The following is a 16909-nucleotide window of genomic DNA, read 5'->3' on the forward strand; positions in this document are numbered from 1 at the left end:
TGCCTGCTTAACACAACAAGTCTGAGAGCCTGGTAAGTAGCAGTTTCAGGCATCAAGTCCAAGGGCAAGGGCCTAGCTGGCAATAAGAACCTAAGGAAATTAGAAATGGATGGGCAGTGAATGAGACTGGGGTCCTGGTCTACTTTTGTTGATCAGGGATCTTGTGGCAAAGGTGTGGCCTTTCCATCTTCAAGGCACAGGTGTTGGGAAGGCACAAATGTGAGTCCTTATAAACTGAACTGTGAGTGTACACGGAGGGTGTCAGGTTCATTTTATTTTTAAAGAAGTATCTGTCGGCTGGAAAGTGCACAGATGAGGTTTGATTCTTCTTGGCTATCATTATACAGCCTTTGGTTCCCAGTAGAAAGGAAAAAACAAACAGCTTTAATATCTTTTCTGAGATGTCATTCTAAGGGGATAACAGTAGGTAGTCTTTCCCTAAAATCTAGAATATGAGGATAACCTGTGGCTTGAAGGAAAGAAATCTTTAGGTAATCTATGTGGAGACAGAACGCTATGTCTGAAGGGTCAAGAAAGAGAGAGAGGCAGATCAATTGCGCTCCATTATCAGATAATTAAAATACCCTATGTATTGTTTTAGGAAGTTAGAGCATATACAAGCCCCTACTTCATCTCCATTTCTTTTCCTCTTCTCACCTCCTTCCTCCTGCCTTTTCTTTCTCTCTCTTTCCCTTCTGCTCCATATCCCCTTTCTAAATCCCTTTGTTCTTTCCTGAAAGGAGCATAATATTTGGTTTATTTTGTTTCTGTCCTTGAAAAGAGCAGTGAGACTTGTTGATTCTTTTTTTTCTTTCTTTATAAAGACAAAATGGCAGCTGTAATGTAAATTTATTTCTGACAAGAGAAAAGTGCAGTGCAATTCTCTTTAGCATAGGACAGTTTTTTTAGTGATATTCAAAATAGAGTCTTTCAAAATTGTTGTTGTACTTGAGGTATACCTAGAATCCTCTTTAGCGTAATGACTATGACATTCCTCAGAGGTGAACTCATTTCTGTTACTCATTTTTAAAAACACATCCTGTGTCTTTTCACACTCATCACAATGAGATCTAAAATAGAGGCGCATCATCACCTATTTAAGGGTTACTTACGAATAGCACTGCCTTGAAAAGGCCTGGTGGAAATGTGTGTGGAAATTGAAAGTGACACAGATTCAGAAGCCAGGCAGGCACAGAAACTAAGTTAGAGGCCGAAGTGTCTAAGTATTGTTGAGCATGAGACGTGATGAGACCCTCCACCGCCCCCGGCCCAGCAACCCCAAGCTGACAGTCAGATGCTAGGCATTAAGTCCATATGGAGATGTGAAGTAGAAGGGTGGGAGCTCCAAGACTTAGCAGACTCTACCAAACAAAAAAAAGATCAGCTCCAGAGAGCATCCTAAATGGTAGATTACATACTGAGCCCATTCTCCACCCCTCCCTGTATCCAAGCCCTTTGCCAGGTGGCTTGCAGTCCTTGCTACTAGAGATGGCAGGTGGGGGCTAGGGGGTTGGTTGCCCCTGCCTTGACTGTGGATTTGGCCACATAACTTAATTCAGCTAACGAAATGCCAGTAGACTAAGTCACAGTATGCCACCTCCGGCTCAAGGCCTTAAGAGGCTTTGTATGCTCCCAGTTGTCCTCGTCATGAGAAGTGCATGATGTGGCTAGCCCACTGGTTCAAGGAGAGGGCAGGAGATAAGGAGTAGAGAGAAGATGCAATAACAAAGCTGAGTCTGGATCAGCCGGATCTCAGCTGACCTGCAGATGCCTGAGTGAGAGTAAAACATGGCCATTTTTAAAGAACTTCTAAACTTTTCAGCACTTTAAAACTACTTTTTAGGGTGGCTTTTAGGCAACTTTCTGGTGGAAATCTTTGACTGATACAAGCACTGTTCCTAAATGTGGCCATTTAAAAGAAGAAAATGAGTCATACGGACTAGAAAATGAGAACATGAGTACATAAAGGTTTTCTGCAAATGAGAACAAGCCTTGTGTGTGATTGTAAGAAGGGTTAATATTGCCCACCATTTCGAATATCCTACCCCTTAACTGAGCCTTGGCAAAGGGTGAGGAGAACTGCAGAACCCTGACTTCCAGGCCATATTGGATGTCACTGGTATGACCATGCACATATGACAGACATTGGCTTTTTTTTGGGGGAAGCAACAAGCATTCCAGGTCTCACTTGTTGCCCACATGCAGTGACAGGCTGATGCAGGTGTTCAAAGACCCAGACCTCGAGCCTCAATGCAAGAACATGCTAAAGGGCTTTAGGGATCTACAGGGGATCAGCTGAAGTCCTGATTACAACTATATCACAACCCAACTTCTCCCACTACCCAGTGCTGCTTCCCTTACCTTCTCACAAATATTGTTCCCCAAAGCACTCCTGAATGATCTTCCCACATGTAAATCTCTGAGGCCTAGCATCTGTCTGTAGGTACCTGGACCCGTGGCACACCACTCTCTCTCAGCTTTCCGGGGGTGCTGGGATCTGGAGAAAGGGGTGGGAGGCCTTACCCACTATCATGTGGTTGCAGACATCACAGAAAGTGGGCTTCTTGAAGATGTATTCCTGAAAGGCATGAGCCTTGCCACCTGGATGTAGGCCAGCTCTGGCGGGTGTGGACGTCAGGCTTCCTGGAGCAGGGAGTGGGCTGGAGCTGGGGCTGATCTCAGCCACCATGTGTGCTTGCAGCTTCGTGTCTTCGCTGTTGGTTCGCTGGAAGAAGTTGTCAGCACTTTTGCTCCGTAAACTCTTGGTCTTGAAAGAAAGTGATCGTTTTAGTTTCTGGAGCTGCAATGCAATGACAGAACAGTCTCTCTTACGATCAATGGATCAAGCAGACCTAGGCTGTGGGGGTAAGGTCTGCTGTGTGCACTATACAGTCCCCACTGACACCCTCAGTCTTGAAGAGGCTCATAAATGTCCCTGTGTGGGTGGGGTGATGGCAGTGCCTAGTAAAGAGGGAATTTCCCCTGCCCCTGCCACTAAGCCAGATGAGCAGAAAGAAGTCCTATTTTGCCTTTGATTCTGCCCCCGCCCCTCCTCCCCTGTCTCCTTAAAGTCCTACCAGTGTGCTGTCAAAGTGTCCCACCACATTGGATTTTGATATAATTTGCCTTTTGAATTTGAATCATTGGAAATATTAAGTATACAAACTCATGGGCTCAAAGGCTACATGTGTAAAGCTGGCCTTTCTCTCTTATGATCACTTAACAGCCACTTGTCTCTGCACACAGCAAAGCAGAAGAGTCTATTGTCTGGCTCAAAATCAATCTCACTAAACTATCCACAGAGCACAAACTAGGAACTCTCAAGTCTGCTTGGGTCTGAAGCATATGGATAAGTAACCTGTGTGTGTGTGTGTGTCTGTAGGACATATGACATACTGTATTATCCTTTTGACTTTCTCTGCTCTTCCTGCTGCCCTCCCTCTTGTTTTGGCCATGACAAACTAGACCATTTCTCCTTTGCCTCTAGGACTTATGAAAAGGCACCAAAACAGGTTCGGAAAAGCACAATATTCTGGCAGGTCTGGGTTTGAGTTTAATCTACCCCTCTACTCTGGCTCCGAGAACTGGAAGATTCTGGACTCTGATGACAGCTTGCACCATGGTGCACCTTGCTCTGTCCATACCCACAGTGGCCTTTTAAAAGTCTCTCCTGTTTACTCTGCTTTCTCATCCCTAGTCCTTAGTACATAGTTTTTCTTTTCACCCAGCAACAAGTCACTTCACCTTTAAGGTGGTTTCTTTTTGTAATTGAATATCCATGGGAGTTCTTTGTGTTGCCTGGAATAAACATGTATGGCCCAAAGCTGCAGAAAAAAGATGCTCAGATATCAAACTAAAAAGCTTCTACACAGCAAAGGAAACTGGAGGAAGCTGTCAGCACTTTTGCTCCATAAACTCCCGGTCTTGAAAGAAAGTGATCGTTTTAGTTTCTGGAGCTGCAATGCAATGATGGACCAGTCTCTCTTACGATCAATGGATAATGCAGATCCAGGCTGTGGGGGTGAGATCTGCTGTGTGCATGGCACTATCCCCACTGACACAGAGTGAAGAGACAACCTATAGAATGGGAAAAAGTATTTGCACAATATGCATCAGACAGGAGATTAATATCTAGAATATACAAGAAACTCAAGCATCTCAATGGCAAAAAAAACCCTCCAAACAATCCAATTTAAAAATGAGAAAATGATCTGAACAGACATTTCTCAAAAGAAGACATACAAATGGCTGACAAATATATTTAAAAAGTTCAACATCACTAATCATCAGGGAAATGCAAATCAAAACCACAGTGAAGCATCATCTCACCCCACTTACAATGGCTATTATCAAAAAGACAAAAATAACAAATGCAGAGAAAAGGGAACTCACAGACATTTTGTTTGTGGGAATGTAAACTAGTACAACCACTATGAAGAACAGTATGGGGGTTCCTCAAAAAGCTACAAATAGAACTACCACGTGATTCAGCAATCCCACTGCTGGGAATTTATCTAAAGAAAAGGGAATCATTATACTGAGGAGACATCTGCACCCCCACGTTAATTGTAGCACTAGTCACAATAGCCAAGATATGGAGTCAATCTATGGGTCCAACAACACAATGAATGGATAAAGGAAATATGGTACATGTACATGATGAAATACTATTCAGCCATAAAAAAGAATGAAACTCTGTCATTTGTGGCAACATGGATGGGACAGGAGGGCATTACGTTAAATAAAATAAGCCAGGAAAAGAAAGTTAAATGCTGCATGTTCTCACTCATAGGTGGAAGCTAAAAAAAGTTGATCTCGTAGAAGTTAAAAGTAGAACAGAGGATACTAGAGACTGGCAAGGGCAGGGAGAAGGGAGGATAGGGAGAGATTTTTAACTAAAAAATGACAGCTAGATAGGAAGAATAAGTTCTAGTGCTCTATGGCACTGTAGGATAACTATAGTTAACAACAATACATTATATAGTTTCAAATAGCTAGAAGGAGGATACTTTTGAATGTTCCCAACACAAAAAAATGATAAATGTTTGATGTTATGGATATGCTAATTACCCTGATGTGATCACTATACTTTACATGTGTTGCAAAATCACTATGTACTCCATAAATAGGTACAATTATTTTATGTCAGTTAAAAATAAAATCACAAAAGTAATTTAAAAAGAGAAGAAGAAACAAATGGTGCTCAGTACTCTTGTCTAATAAGGGTCTCCATAAGTGTGGTCAGACTCCCCCTACGCAATATATCAGACAAGTTTACACAGCCTTGCCAAGCCCAACCACCTCTGTCTTAACCCCCTAAGTTCCACTTCAAAAGTCCAGGAAGATATGGTGGTCATTAGTGTTTGGGGTAAACTACAAAAAGACTGCAGTTCTCTCCCCTTTCCCTTATCCATGCACTTTGCAATGTGAATTTGCATCTCGATCTATCAAAAGTGGAGCCTAGTTTCCCACTCCTTGAATATTGTTGGTTTCTGAAATTTAACCAATAGAAGGCAGCAGAAGCAATTTTAAGGCAGTTCCAAGCCCAGGCCTTAAGAGGCCTTGCCTACTTCTGTCCTCCCTCTAGAAACCTACCAAACTGCCCAGTGTAGCCTGAAGGATTATGAGACACATGGTCCAGTCAATTCCCTGCCACTCTAGGATAGAGTCCAGAAGCAGAGCCACCCTGCTGTCCTGCAGGCATAAGGGAGTCCAGATGAGACCAGAAGTACTGTCCAGCTGAGTCCTTGTCAAATTGTCAACCCACACACTCTTCAACTAAAAAGATGACTGGTGTCCTAAGTCATTAAATTGGGTATCTATTGTGTGTACACAGCAATAGATAACCGGTACAATGCTATTCTCCCCACCCTCCTGCATGTTATGCATGTGGTGGGATTGTACTTACTTGCCCTCCTGAAGTCAGGTGTGGTTGTGTGAAGCCAGCTGTCCACTTCAAGGAGCCATACAAAAAAGAGGCCCTGCAAAGCCCTCTGAAAAGCCCCACTAGGGCTGCTAATAGGGCATCATCAGCTAGAAAAGGCTAGCCAGAGAAGCTGTAACAACCTGCAGAAAGGTCAGAAAGAGTGGGCCAGCTAAGACTTTTGTCCCTTTCCCTCTGCCCTACAGCTCAAACTAATAGAGGAGTCAGAACTGTCAAAGAAGAGGGAAGAGGGAGGTGTCACTGAGTTATTTTGTAGTTGCTTGTTGCTGAGGCATAAGCTAGTGTATCCTGATGGATACAGGGCAGTGAGTCCTGTGTCCTTGGGAGCATAGCATTGATTTTGAAGAGGACACCTCATCTCTGAAAAAGCTAAGTGAGAGGGGGCTATGAGACAATCATTCATTGAGGTTGAGCCACTTTGAGGTGAGGACCTGGATGCAGCAAAGGAGCAGTACAGACCCTCTTCACTTGAAGTCCTTCAGGCTATAAACTGGACTGATGCTGGAGGAAGGGAGGCTGACACAGGAGGTAAGACCGAAGTTTTATTTTAGAAGGACATTTAATACATTAAAGTGAACAGGAAGGTAAAGAATCTGCCAAGGTTTTGTCATGGGATGTGCAACCCAGGGAGAGGTTTATCAAAGTAAACACCATCACACAGAAAAATGAAAATCATTTACTGTTTGCTCCCTACTGAGTTCAGATGATTCAATAAATTGACTACTCATGTCTCAAAATCAGAATAACACCCACCCTGTCGTGAAGGACACAGAGGATAATGTGTGGGAGAGCCCTCTGAGAACTCCAGGATATAAGTGGATGGTGGATGACAGGGGACAAAAGTGGGGAACCAAGGAGCTGGGAATACAGAGCTGAGCTAAGTGCTTCACCAGGCGACCTATCTTAATCCTCCCAACCATTCGGTGAAGATGCGATTTTACCCCTGGAGAAATGGAAGCTGAGGGTGGTTAAGCAACTTGCCTAAGGTCACACAGATTCTGTGAATCAAGACCAGGGTTCAAATTGAATCTGCCTTCCTCCAATCCCCATCCCCATGCTCTTTCCACTGCTGGTGAGTCTTTAGGGGTTGGATGGAGGGGCGGAGGAGAGTTATCCCCCACCTCCAGGGAGATGACACTACTTCTAGCCATCAGTGAGGATGTGGAGCAGGAAAGCAAATCTGCTTTTTGGGGAACTATTTCTTTCATTTTATATATTTCAAATTTCTAAAAAATGATAAAAGCATGTCCTGTTTATCAAAGGAAAGCATCAAATGTCACTGCATGGCCTCTGCTGCCAGGACAGGGAAAGTGACGGGGAGGATGCTTACACACATCCAGTCTTGTCTCCCTCCTGTGCTCATGTGCTTTACTTCTCCTTTCAAACCCTTCGTCATATGTGGTGTGGTGTTCTGTGTTCCCTGGAAGTTTATGTGTGATGTTCAAGTATGATACCAGGAAACCTGCCACATTTTTCTTGCTCTGGGGGATGTGGCTTGGAAATTGTATGAAGCCATCAGACCCTGCCTGCCTCTAGAGCTGGAGAATTTGTTTTGGAAGTGAATGTGACTTGTTCAAGTGGAAATCTTAAGAGAAATACCTACAAGTTAAATTAAACCCTAGACGTGAGCTCAAAGGAACATGATTTCTCTAATTATCCCTAAAAGAGCAGAGGCCAGATGAGAACATATGAAATGCAGAAATAGAAGCAAACCCTGATAATCACAGATGTCATAAAATGATTAGCTTCCATGTACCACTGCCATGGCCCAGCTCCATTTTATTTATAATAATAATGTAAAAGAAACAGATATTCTTCAGAACCTTACCATGTGCTTGGAACTACTCTATATCATTTACTTCATGTAATCATCCTAGCAACCTTATGGATAGGGGATCATTCATTCATTAAATAATTCATTCAGGCCGGGTGTGGTGGCTCACGCCTGTAATCCCAGCACTTAGAGAGGCGGCAGATCACCTGAGGTCGGGAGTTCGAGACCAGCCTGACCAACATGAAGAAACCCTGTCTCTACTAAAAATACAAAATTAGCCAGGTGTGGGGGCGCATGCCTGTAATCCCAGCTACTTGGGAGGCTGAGGCAGGAGAATTGCTTGAACCTGGGAGGTGAGGTTGCGGTGAACCAAGATCACACCATTGCACTCCAGCCTGGGCAAACTCCATCCAAATAATAATAATAATAATAATAAGAGGAAGAAGAAGAAGAAGAAGTCAATGAATATCATGGGTACTGCTCTGAGCTAGGCATAGACCTTGATTTGGGGGCTATGGCAGTAAAAAAGGATTAAAACCTTCCTTTTAAGGTTTTAAGGTCTAGTGGGTGGAGATAGACTATAGGTAGATAATCAAAGTGGTAAATAATATAAATTTGGATAGGGAGAGGAGGTACACAGGAAAATAAGGCCAGAGCTGGGCATTAGAAGGTGACAAGGAAGGCTTCTCTGACCGGTGACAGTGGAACAGAGACGTGAAGTAAGCAGTGACTGTTTGAGCTATGCTGGAGAAGAGCATTGTGGGCAGTGGAAAAACCTAGAGCTGAGGCCCCAACAAGAGATCAAGGGAAGGGTATCTGAGAAGCACTGGGAGGTCGGTGTGTCTGATTAAGAACGATGGGGGAAAGAAAGAGCAGAGATGTCAAGGCTAGCTTCTTGCTGGACCTTGTAGGTCATGGCACGGGCTTTGGAATTTATCCTAAGGGTGATGGTTTTGAACAGGGAAGTGACAGGCTCTGACTTTTATTTAAAAGGGTCACTCTAGCAGCTGTGTGGAATACCAACTGTAGGAGGGCAAGATGGAAACAGGGAGACAAGTTGGGAGAGGAGACTCTTGCGATAATCCTGATCAGAAGTAATTTTAGCTTGGCCTTGTATAGTTATGGTAAGATATGGCTGAATTTGGAGTTGAGTTTTGAATAAGTTTGAAATGCTTATTTGGAATTCAAGTGGCGTTGCCAGTTAGGCAGCTGGATATATGATTCTGGGATTCCAGGGAAAGGTCCAAGCTGGAGTAATACCTTGGGAGTAATTAGCATATTGATGATATTTAAAACCATGAGACTAGATGAGATCACTACATAGGCAGTGAGTGCAGACACGGAGGAGAAGTGATCTGAGGACAGAGCTCTGGGGCATTCCAGTATTTAGAGGGCAAGAAGATTGGTAGGGACAAGCAAAGGAACTTGAGAAGGACAGGCTGGTGAGGAAGGAGAAGACTCAAAGAGAGGAATGTGTTAGAAGCTGAGGGAAGAAAATGATTCAAAGAAGAGAGAATAGCCAAAAGCATGAAATGAATCTCAAATAATAACGTGAAGTAAGGCGAGGTTTAGGAATTGGTTACTGTATTTGGTAAAGGGAATGTCTTTGGAGGCCCTTAATAGTAGCAGATTCAGTGAAGTGGTGAGTGTGAAAACCTAACTGAGGAGGTTTCAGGAGAGGATGGCTGGAAAAAAAGTGAGCAGAGGTAGTGAACATGGACAGTTGGTTTGAGAAGCTTTGCTATAAAGAAGATTAGTGGAAAGAGGCAATATCTGAAGGGAAATGTAGCATCCGGGGAGTTTTTTTTTGTTGTTGTTGTTGTCATGTTTTGTTTAAATACTGGAGCTTACTCCAGCATGTGTTAAATCTGATGATGCATAAGAGAGAAAGGGGCATGCTGGAGCCATGTCCCTGGGTAGTTGAGAAGAAGGGTTGCCTTTAGATTGGAGTGAGGCAGGCCGCCATAAGGAGAAAGATGGAGAAGAGTTGGTGGAATTGGTATTGGCTGGATGTGGCTTTTCTCTTTCGATTGCCTCTATATTCTCAGTGAATAAAGAAAAAAGTCTGTCTCCTGAGTCAGAGACAATGGGAGGTGGAGGGAGGAGATGTCCGAAGTTGAAGGAGGGAGATGTGGAATAACCATTTCAGAGACAGGGGAGGGTGAATTGACTAGAGTAATGCACAGTGGTAGAATGGGAAGGTAGCTCAGAGGGTCCATTTTAGGTTATTTCCTCATTTTACAGATGAGAAAACAGAAAAATGGCAACTTGCCCGAAGTTAAATGGCTAGTAAGTTGCAGAATGAAGATCCACATACAGACCTCTCTGTCTCCAAAGCTCCTAAAGCCAAATGGGCTTTCATAAGGTACCCCACCCTTGATGTGCTCTTAGCAAAATTTCTCTGCTTAGTGTGTTTCATTTTCTGGTGCCTGCTGGAATTTCAGCAATAATCCATGTTGTTCCCAGGTTGAGCAACACTACTTCTATGGCAATTATTCAGGGAATGCAGAAATTGGGAGTCATGAGAGCGCTGGAACACAGAGAATTGCAGCCTGAAGGTGAATGTAATAGCAGGTGTATTGATTTACCAGTCTGTTCTGCAGTGGCACATCAAGTTAATTAACCAGTGTGTACTTGATTATTTCTGCCAGGATCTAAAGTCCACGCTATATGGGAAAGGGGTGGTTCTGATGCAAAGAGTCTGCCCACACAGGCAGTAAATTAGGAGGCACAGTCACCATATCAACTCAGTTTCCTGCCCATTGACATTTAACCATAAAGTCGGTTGCCACTGTACAGAAATTTCCTTGGCTATTTAACACCGTACCAATAATGCACTGGGTTTTACTTCTGAGTTGAAATGAAGTCATCAGGGAACCTTTGACAAGCAAATGGTTTCCTCCTTGATACTCACATGTGGTCCACATCTTTGATTTTTAAATGGACAGTGAAATGCTCATTGTTTTCATTTTTCTGAGAAGATATTAAACCATTCAATGACATCTAAGAATTGAGGAAATAACTGTCATATTGTGGCCCAATAGCCCTCGTGCATTGACTCTCGAAGCCAGCTCCCTTCACATTCCAGCTGTCATGCAGATTCACCTCATCTGTTCCAAGTTTGGCTGATGGTTAGTTTGTCAAAGCAATTTCCACATTCACCTCTAACATTTTACATGTGAACTCAATGGGCAGAGAGTGAGCACTGGGGGTCTATAGAAATGTAATGTTTAGTATGAGGATTAAATTTCTCACCAACAGTTTTACCCCACTCACAGCTTGATTTCTTTTACAGCAAGTACAATACATTCCAGGTACTGATTTGCTTTAGTTTGTATGGTAACTTCAAAGTTGAAATATTCTTCTTACATCTACCTGGCTCTGTCATAGCCAGCTCCAAAAACCAGTTATTAATGAGTATATTGGTAAAGCAACAGTTACTAGATATGATTGATTGCATGCTCTGCCACTGATGAAATGTGTGGTCTTAGGCAAGCCTCTCAAGCTCCTTGGCTTAGGTTCTACCAGTAAATATAGAGGATGAGCTCAGTGGCTGCAAAGTTCCCTTCCAGCTCTGAGAATTCAGCATGGTGAGAAAATACAAAAGACTTTAAATAGTCTCCACTTTTAGGAAGTCTAAGATCTAATTCTGGAGACAAATAGCAATGCATAAAACTTTCTGAGGGTGACACAAGCCCTATATTTATATTAACAAGTGAAGTTGAGTGTTTTGATCACTGCCTACTCTAATATGTCAGAAACAGGAGCTATCAATGGAGGCTGAAATAGTCAGAGACATTCTTTCAAACCTTGAAGTATGAATCAATGTTAAAACATATAATTCAACTGTTTAAGTGCTCTGATGGCATCCCTCAGTTCTAGGTTATACCAGGTTCCTTACTGTGGGAAATGGGATCCTTTCTGCTGGATTACGGCAATCCATGTGTCCAGTATTATTTCTAGTCATCCCCTCCTGCACCCCATGCACCTAGATAAACTAAGAGCAGACTCCAGTTTTCCAATGATACATAAACCTTAAGTGCCTTGGTTTGTTCTTCCTGGGAGGTCTGTGTCTCATTCGGTGTACCTGGAACATGCCTGGTTCACCTAACTTTAACTTCTCTGTGGAGTCTAGCCTGGCCCTCCTTGCAGGTGCTTCTGGATGCTCCCTCCTACTGACCCCCCAGTGTGCAACATGTGTGACATGTTACCACCCTTCCTACCTCCTGCTCTGGGGCTCTCCTGCAGACCATGAAGCCACTTCCAACAGGAAGCACAGTGACTGGTACATAGTAATTAATATATTAATTTACTACCAAGTAGTTATTGTACTCTTATTATACACCAGGCTCTATCCTAAGGACTTTACATGGGTTATCTTTTGATTGTCAGGCTAACCTATGAGGCAGGTACTATTACTGTCCCTATTTTATGGATAAGGAGAGGGTAGTAGAAAGAAGTTAAATAATGTACCCAAATCTTATAGATTGAGAAAATGGGTTCAAAAGATGTTAAGTGACATGCCTGAGGTCCATAGAAGATGAGATGCTTTAAGATGCTTAATAAAGCGACAGTTTTTTGTTTTTTTTTTGAGACGGAGTCTCACTCTGTCACCCAGACTGGAATGCAGTGGCACGATCTTGGCTCACTGCAACCTCCGCCTCCTGGGTTCAAGAAATTCGCCCTGCCTCAGCTTCCCAAGTAGCTGAGATTATAGGCACCCACTACCACACCCAGCTAATTTTTGTATTTTTAGTAGAGACGGAGTTTCATCATGTTGGCCAGGCTGGTCTTGAACTCCTGATCTCAGGTGATCCACCTGCCTCGGCCTCCCGAAGTGCTGAGATTATAGGTGTGAGCCATCACACCAAGCCTAAAGCAAAAGTTTTAAGGCTCCCCTTGTGTGCAGAGATAGAGGAGGCTTTCCTACCTGAGGAAGAGACACAGTGAAGGTTTTGGGGTCAGAATGGCTTTGTTGCCCTTCCCAGCTCTGCTGGTCTCCAGCAGTGTGAGTGTAGGAAAGTTATATAACTTCTCTGAGTCCCAAATTCCCCATCCATAAAATAGGAGTAATAATAGGTTCCCTGCTGATTTGTTATGAGGATTAAATAAAATAAAGCATCTAAAGTATCTGGCAAGGTGTCTGGCACTCAAGGGCTACTTCATAATTCTGACTTCTCAAAATCCCCACCACACCTCTGCCATATCTGGTGAGGCATGTGGATGCCACTGTAACAATACAGGGCAATTGTTATCACCTTCAGAGCTGATTCAACGATTCCTCTTAGGAAACAGAACTGTATATATTCAGAAGAAATACTTTGAGTAGCTACCTGGCTAGGGAAGATGGTTCCAAGGACCAATCTCAATTTAAAAATAATAGCCCTTTTTTCTACTGAATACTGAGAGGAAGTGAAGTTTGCAGATGTAAGGTCAGAACTACAAGATGACAAGCAGTAATAGAAAAGGAGTTGGGGGTGAGGGGAGGCTGCCATGAGAGAGTTGTGCCAGAAAGAGCAGGGAGGAAACAAATTCTGGGGTGGTATGGAGGCAGAGATTTTTGAGTAAGAGAACTACTGACAGAAGTGTGCTTTATAAACCTTTCTCCCTTTTTTTTCTCCTCAAATTCTTCAGTAAATTTAGTACATTGCTCATTGATGTTTTGGGCAAGAGGCCTCCTTTTCAGGGAGAATGAAGAGGTGAGTTCAGAGAGTTAGCACCTGCATTATAATGGATTGTATGGCAAGTTTCAGAGCACGCTCCTCAGATCTGGAATCCTGTCAGAGAGAACCCCTGCCTGCCCAGGTGGCATTGAGGTTGCAACTGAGAGTATGGGTTCTGAGCCATCCAGCTCCTCAGGTAGGAGTCACACCAAGCTGTCTGATGCCATTGCCATAAAGCCCAACACGGGCAGCAGTGGCCACTCCCCACTCTGCATTCTGAGTTGCTGCTCCTGTTGCTGTGTGACAGTGGGGAGAAAGTGTACAGTCCCAGGGACCACACTGGTGTTTTTCCCTAAGAACAAAGAGAGTGCTGGGCCCTAGGAAGGTCAATGAAAGAGAAGATGGAAATATGATGGCTGGCTGGCTGTCTAAAAGGTAGAAAAACTGTGTTGAGAGCAGTGAGGATTTTACAGTATAGAGCTTTCTATATTCTGATTGATACATCAAGTAGTTCTAGAGATTAAGTGATGGACAGCAGAACAAAAGGATTTACATTCAGTACTATGCTAGGTTTCATTTATCAAGTACTGCTTCTCATAATGCCGTGCAAATAGTGGGTATTTGCTACTGGCTGAATTGTATTGCTCCTCAAATTCTTATGTTGATGCCTTAATCCCCAGTACCTCAGAATATGACTTTATTTGGAGACAGGGCTTTTGCAGAGGTAGTTTAAAATGAGGTCATTAGGGTGTACCCTAGTCCGATCTGACTGGTGTCCTTGTAAGAAGAGGAAATTTGGGCACACAGAGGAAAAATCATGTGAGGACACAGTGAGAAGGTGATTATCTACAAGGCAAGGAGAAAGGCCCTAGAAGAAACCAATACCTTGATCTTGGACTTCTAGCCTCTAGAGCTGCAAGAGAATAAATTTCTGTTGTTTATGCCACCCAGTCTGTGGTACTCTGTTATGGCAGCTCTAGCAAATTAATATAGTACTCCATAAAAGCCCTCTGAGGCAAATATTGTGCTCCTAAAACATCAATTGCAATAAGAAAGAGCTGCACTGAGGATATTTCTGTGGTATTTCTACTGTTGCACAGGCATATATATTTAGCATATGCTCCACTGGTTAATAAAGATGGAAACCTGGGCAGATTGTCTTGTCCGTGCCGTATTGTCTGGGACATCTTCTCTCACATGTGTTCCTGGAGACCTACCGCTCATTATCTAAGTCTCAGCTCCAATATTGCTTCTAATGGCTCTCCCTGACTTCTCCACATAGAGCTCAATATTCTATGTATGCAGGTGCCCTATCATTCTACCATAATCTGCAGCAGTACATCACCACAACTGACATTCTGCATACTCTTATTCTATACGCTGAGGTCAAGGACTATTCTTTTCATCGTTGGATCTCCAACACGCAGGTACAGGCTTTGGCATAGGATAGACATTCTATGTTGAGTAAATGAATGAATGGATTGCCTGCCTTACATGTTTGAATTCCCCATATTTAGTGGGAAGAAAATGACAGATGAACCATCCCTTCAATCTGCTGGCCTAGAACAATGTTCTGGCCTAGAAGACTCTTTGTGTCCTCCCTTCTCTCATCTTGAACCCCATTTTCTACTAGTAACCAAGGCTAATCTCCCTTTCCTTAAAAATATCTCCTGTATTCATCTCTCCTCTCCAAGACTCCGACCCTTTTCACCTGTGTTATGACCTCCAGTTTTCCTTTATAATTTATTCTTGCAGTCTTATCTTCCAGCAGCCTGGGTCAGGCAGGGGCTAGATTCAAGAAACCATGTGGGTACATGAGAGTATCAAGCCAGTATAGTGTAAGGGGTTGGAGCAGAGTGAAACAGATAACAATGTTCCTATGGACCCTGAGGCCTGAAACCAAAGGTAGAGTTATACAACTCAATTCCGAGGAGGCAAGGAGAAGTGGGGGCACATACTCAAGGCTGAAGAGCTACCATGGTGGCCGGGCAATACCGAAGAGTGTGTTCAATCCAGAAAACAAGTGTATAGCCTTGAGGTGGCCCAAGGACATGCAAGGGGAGGAAGCATCTTCCATGCTACTTATGTCAGCCCTTATGGACAGAGAGAGAGAACTGTGAAGGCTCTGAGCAAGTTCCAACCTGTTCCCCACCACTCCCAGGCCTCCTCCTACAGTGGACAAGGCCTAGATGGGTGCAGAAACACATCGGCAGTCATAAGGAATATCTCTCTCTGCTCTGGCGCCCCTCATGTGTTCTCTGGGGCAGCATAAGGACCAGAGGTTCATAGTGGGACCTGAAAAGGTCAAATGAAACAGTTGGATTCTTATAGAGAAAGGCTCCTGAATTCCTGACTGGTGTGTCCTTGAGGACCTCTAGGAAGCAGTCCTCCAGCTTACTTCCTCATTCCACAGACTGTAAGTTAGTAAAGGGCATAGCATTTTATCTAGTTAATAGACCTCAAACCTTGGAATCATCCTTGACTCCAATTTCTCCCTTCCTCTTCATATTCAGTCCATTAGCCAATACATTCGTCAATGAGACTTTCAAAATATGTGCAGAATCCATATCATTATCCCAATCTGACATCTGGTCTCACCTGTACAACCGCCATCCTCAAGGTCTCCCTGACTGAATATATTAACTATATTCTATTTCTTGCTCCATGCTCCATACTTCCTTCAAAGTGGCCAAGAGTGATTACTTAAGATGGAAGTCAGACCATTTTACTACTCTGCTCAAAACCTTAGCATAGTTTCTCTGTAGTTACAATAAAATCTAATGTCCTTTCCGTGATCTGACCTCTGATCATTCTTACCATTCTCCTTCCTCACTCACTCTGCACCAGTCCCTCTGGCCTCCTTGCTGATCACAAACACACCAGAAAACTGCTATGTCAGGGCCTTCACCCCTGCTGTTCTGACTTCCTGTAATGCTCTTCCCTTCCCATGGTCTTCTCGCTTCGCACTTCCTTCAGGTCTCTACTCAAAGGTCATTCACAAGAGACTTCCCCCGATCCCTGTGCTCTATCCCCATTTCCTCTTCAGAGCACCTATTACTATTTGATTTTGTTTCTTAACTTTTTATTTTGAAAACTTGTAAGCATATCAAAAATTGGCAATAATAGTTCCACGAATGCTGGTATACCCTTCACCCAGATTCAACAACTATTAATATTTTGGACTATTTGTTTTTTATTGTTCTTTCTGACATCCAGATATTATTGTGATTTGTTATTGTCATTGCTATTGTTATCATCACTGATCTGTTTGGGAATAAACTGCAAGCATCAGGAACTCTTATTCCCAAAAACTTCATTCAGTCTGTCTCTCTCAAGAATAACCATATTTTTATGTAAATACAACATAGTAAATTAACATTAATGTAATACATTAATGCAACTCAAATTTTACAAAGAAGAGCTCTAGGGGGTCTCAATCACATCCCACTCTGGACAAGAGATGAGCAGAGCAGAACTTGAGCAGAACGAATAACACCTTTCATAGCATTAAAAAATCTGCTTCAGGGT

At 43.2% G+C, this 16909-nt stretch overlaps 1 protein-coding gene across 2 annotated transcripts in view; it reads right to left on the reverse strand.

Annotated features, from left to right (window-relative positions):
- Window positions 1–16909, reverse strand: part of STAC (SH3 and cysteine rich domain) — a 169671-nt gene that overhangs the window by 105255 nt on the left and 47507 nt on the right. For both annotated transcript variants that reach the window (XM_003256840.3, XM_030812150.1), the window contains one exon: window positions 2524–2800. In XM_003256840.3, the coding sequence (XP_003256888.1) occupies window positions 2524–2800 (277 nt within the window). The remainder of the gene's footprint in view (window positions 1–2523; window positions 2801–16909) is intronic.

The sequence above is a fragment of the Nomascus leucogenys genome, chromosome 4 (genome assembly GCF_006542625.1).
Source record: "Nomascus leucogenys isolate Asia chromosome 4, Asia_NLE_v1, whole genome shotgun sequence".
Classification (NCBI taxonomy): Eukaryota; Metazoa; Chordata; class Mammalia; order Primates; family Hylobatidae; genus Nomascus; species Nomascus leucogenys.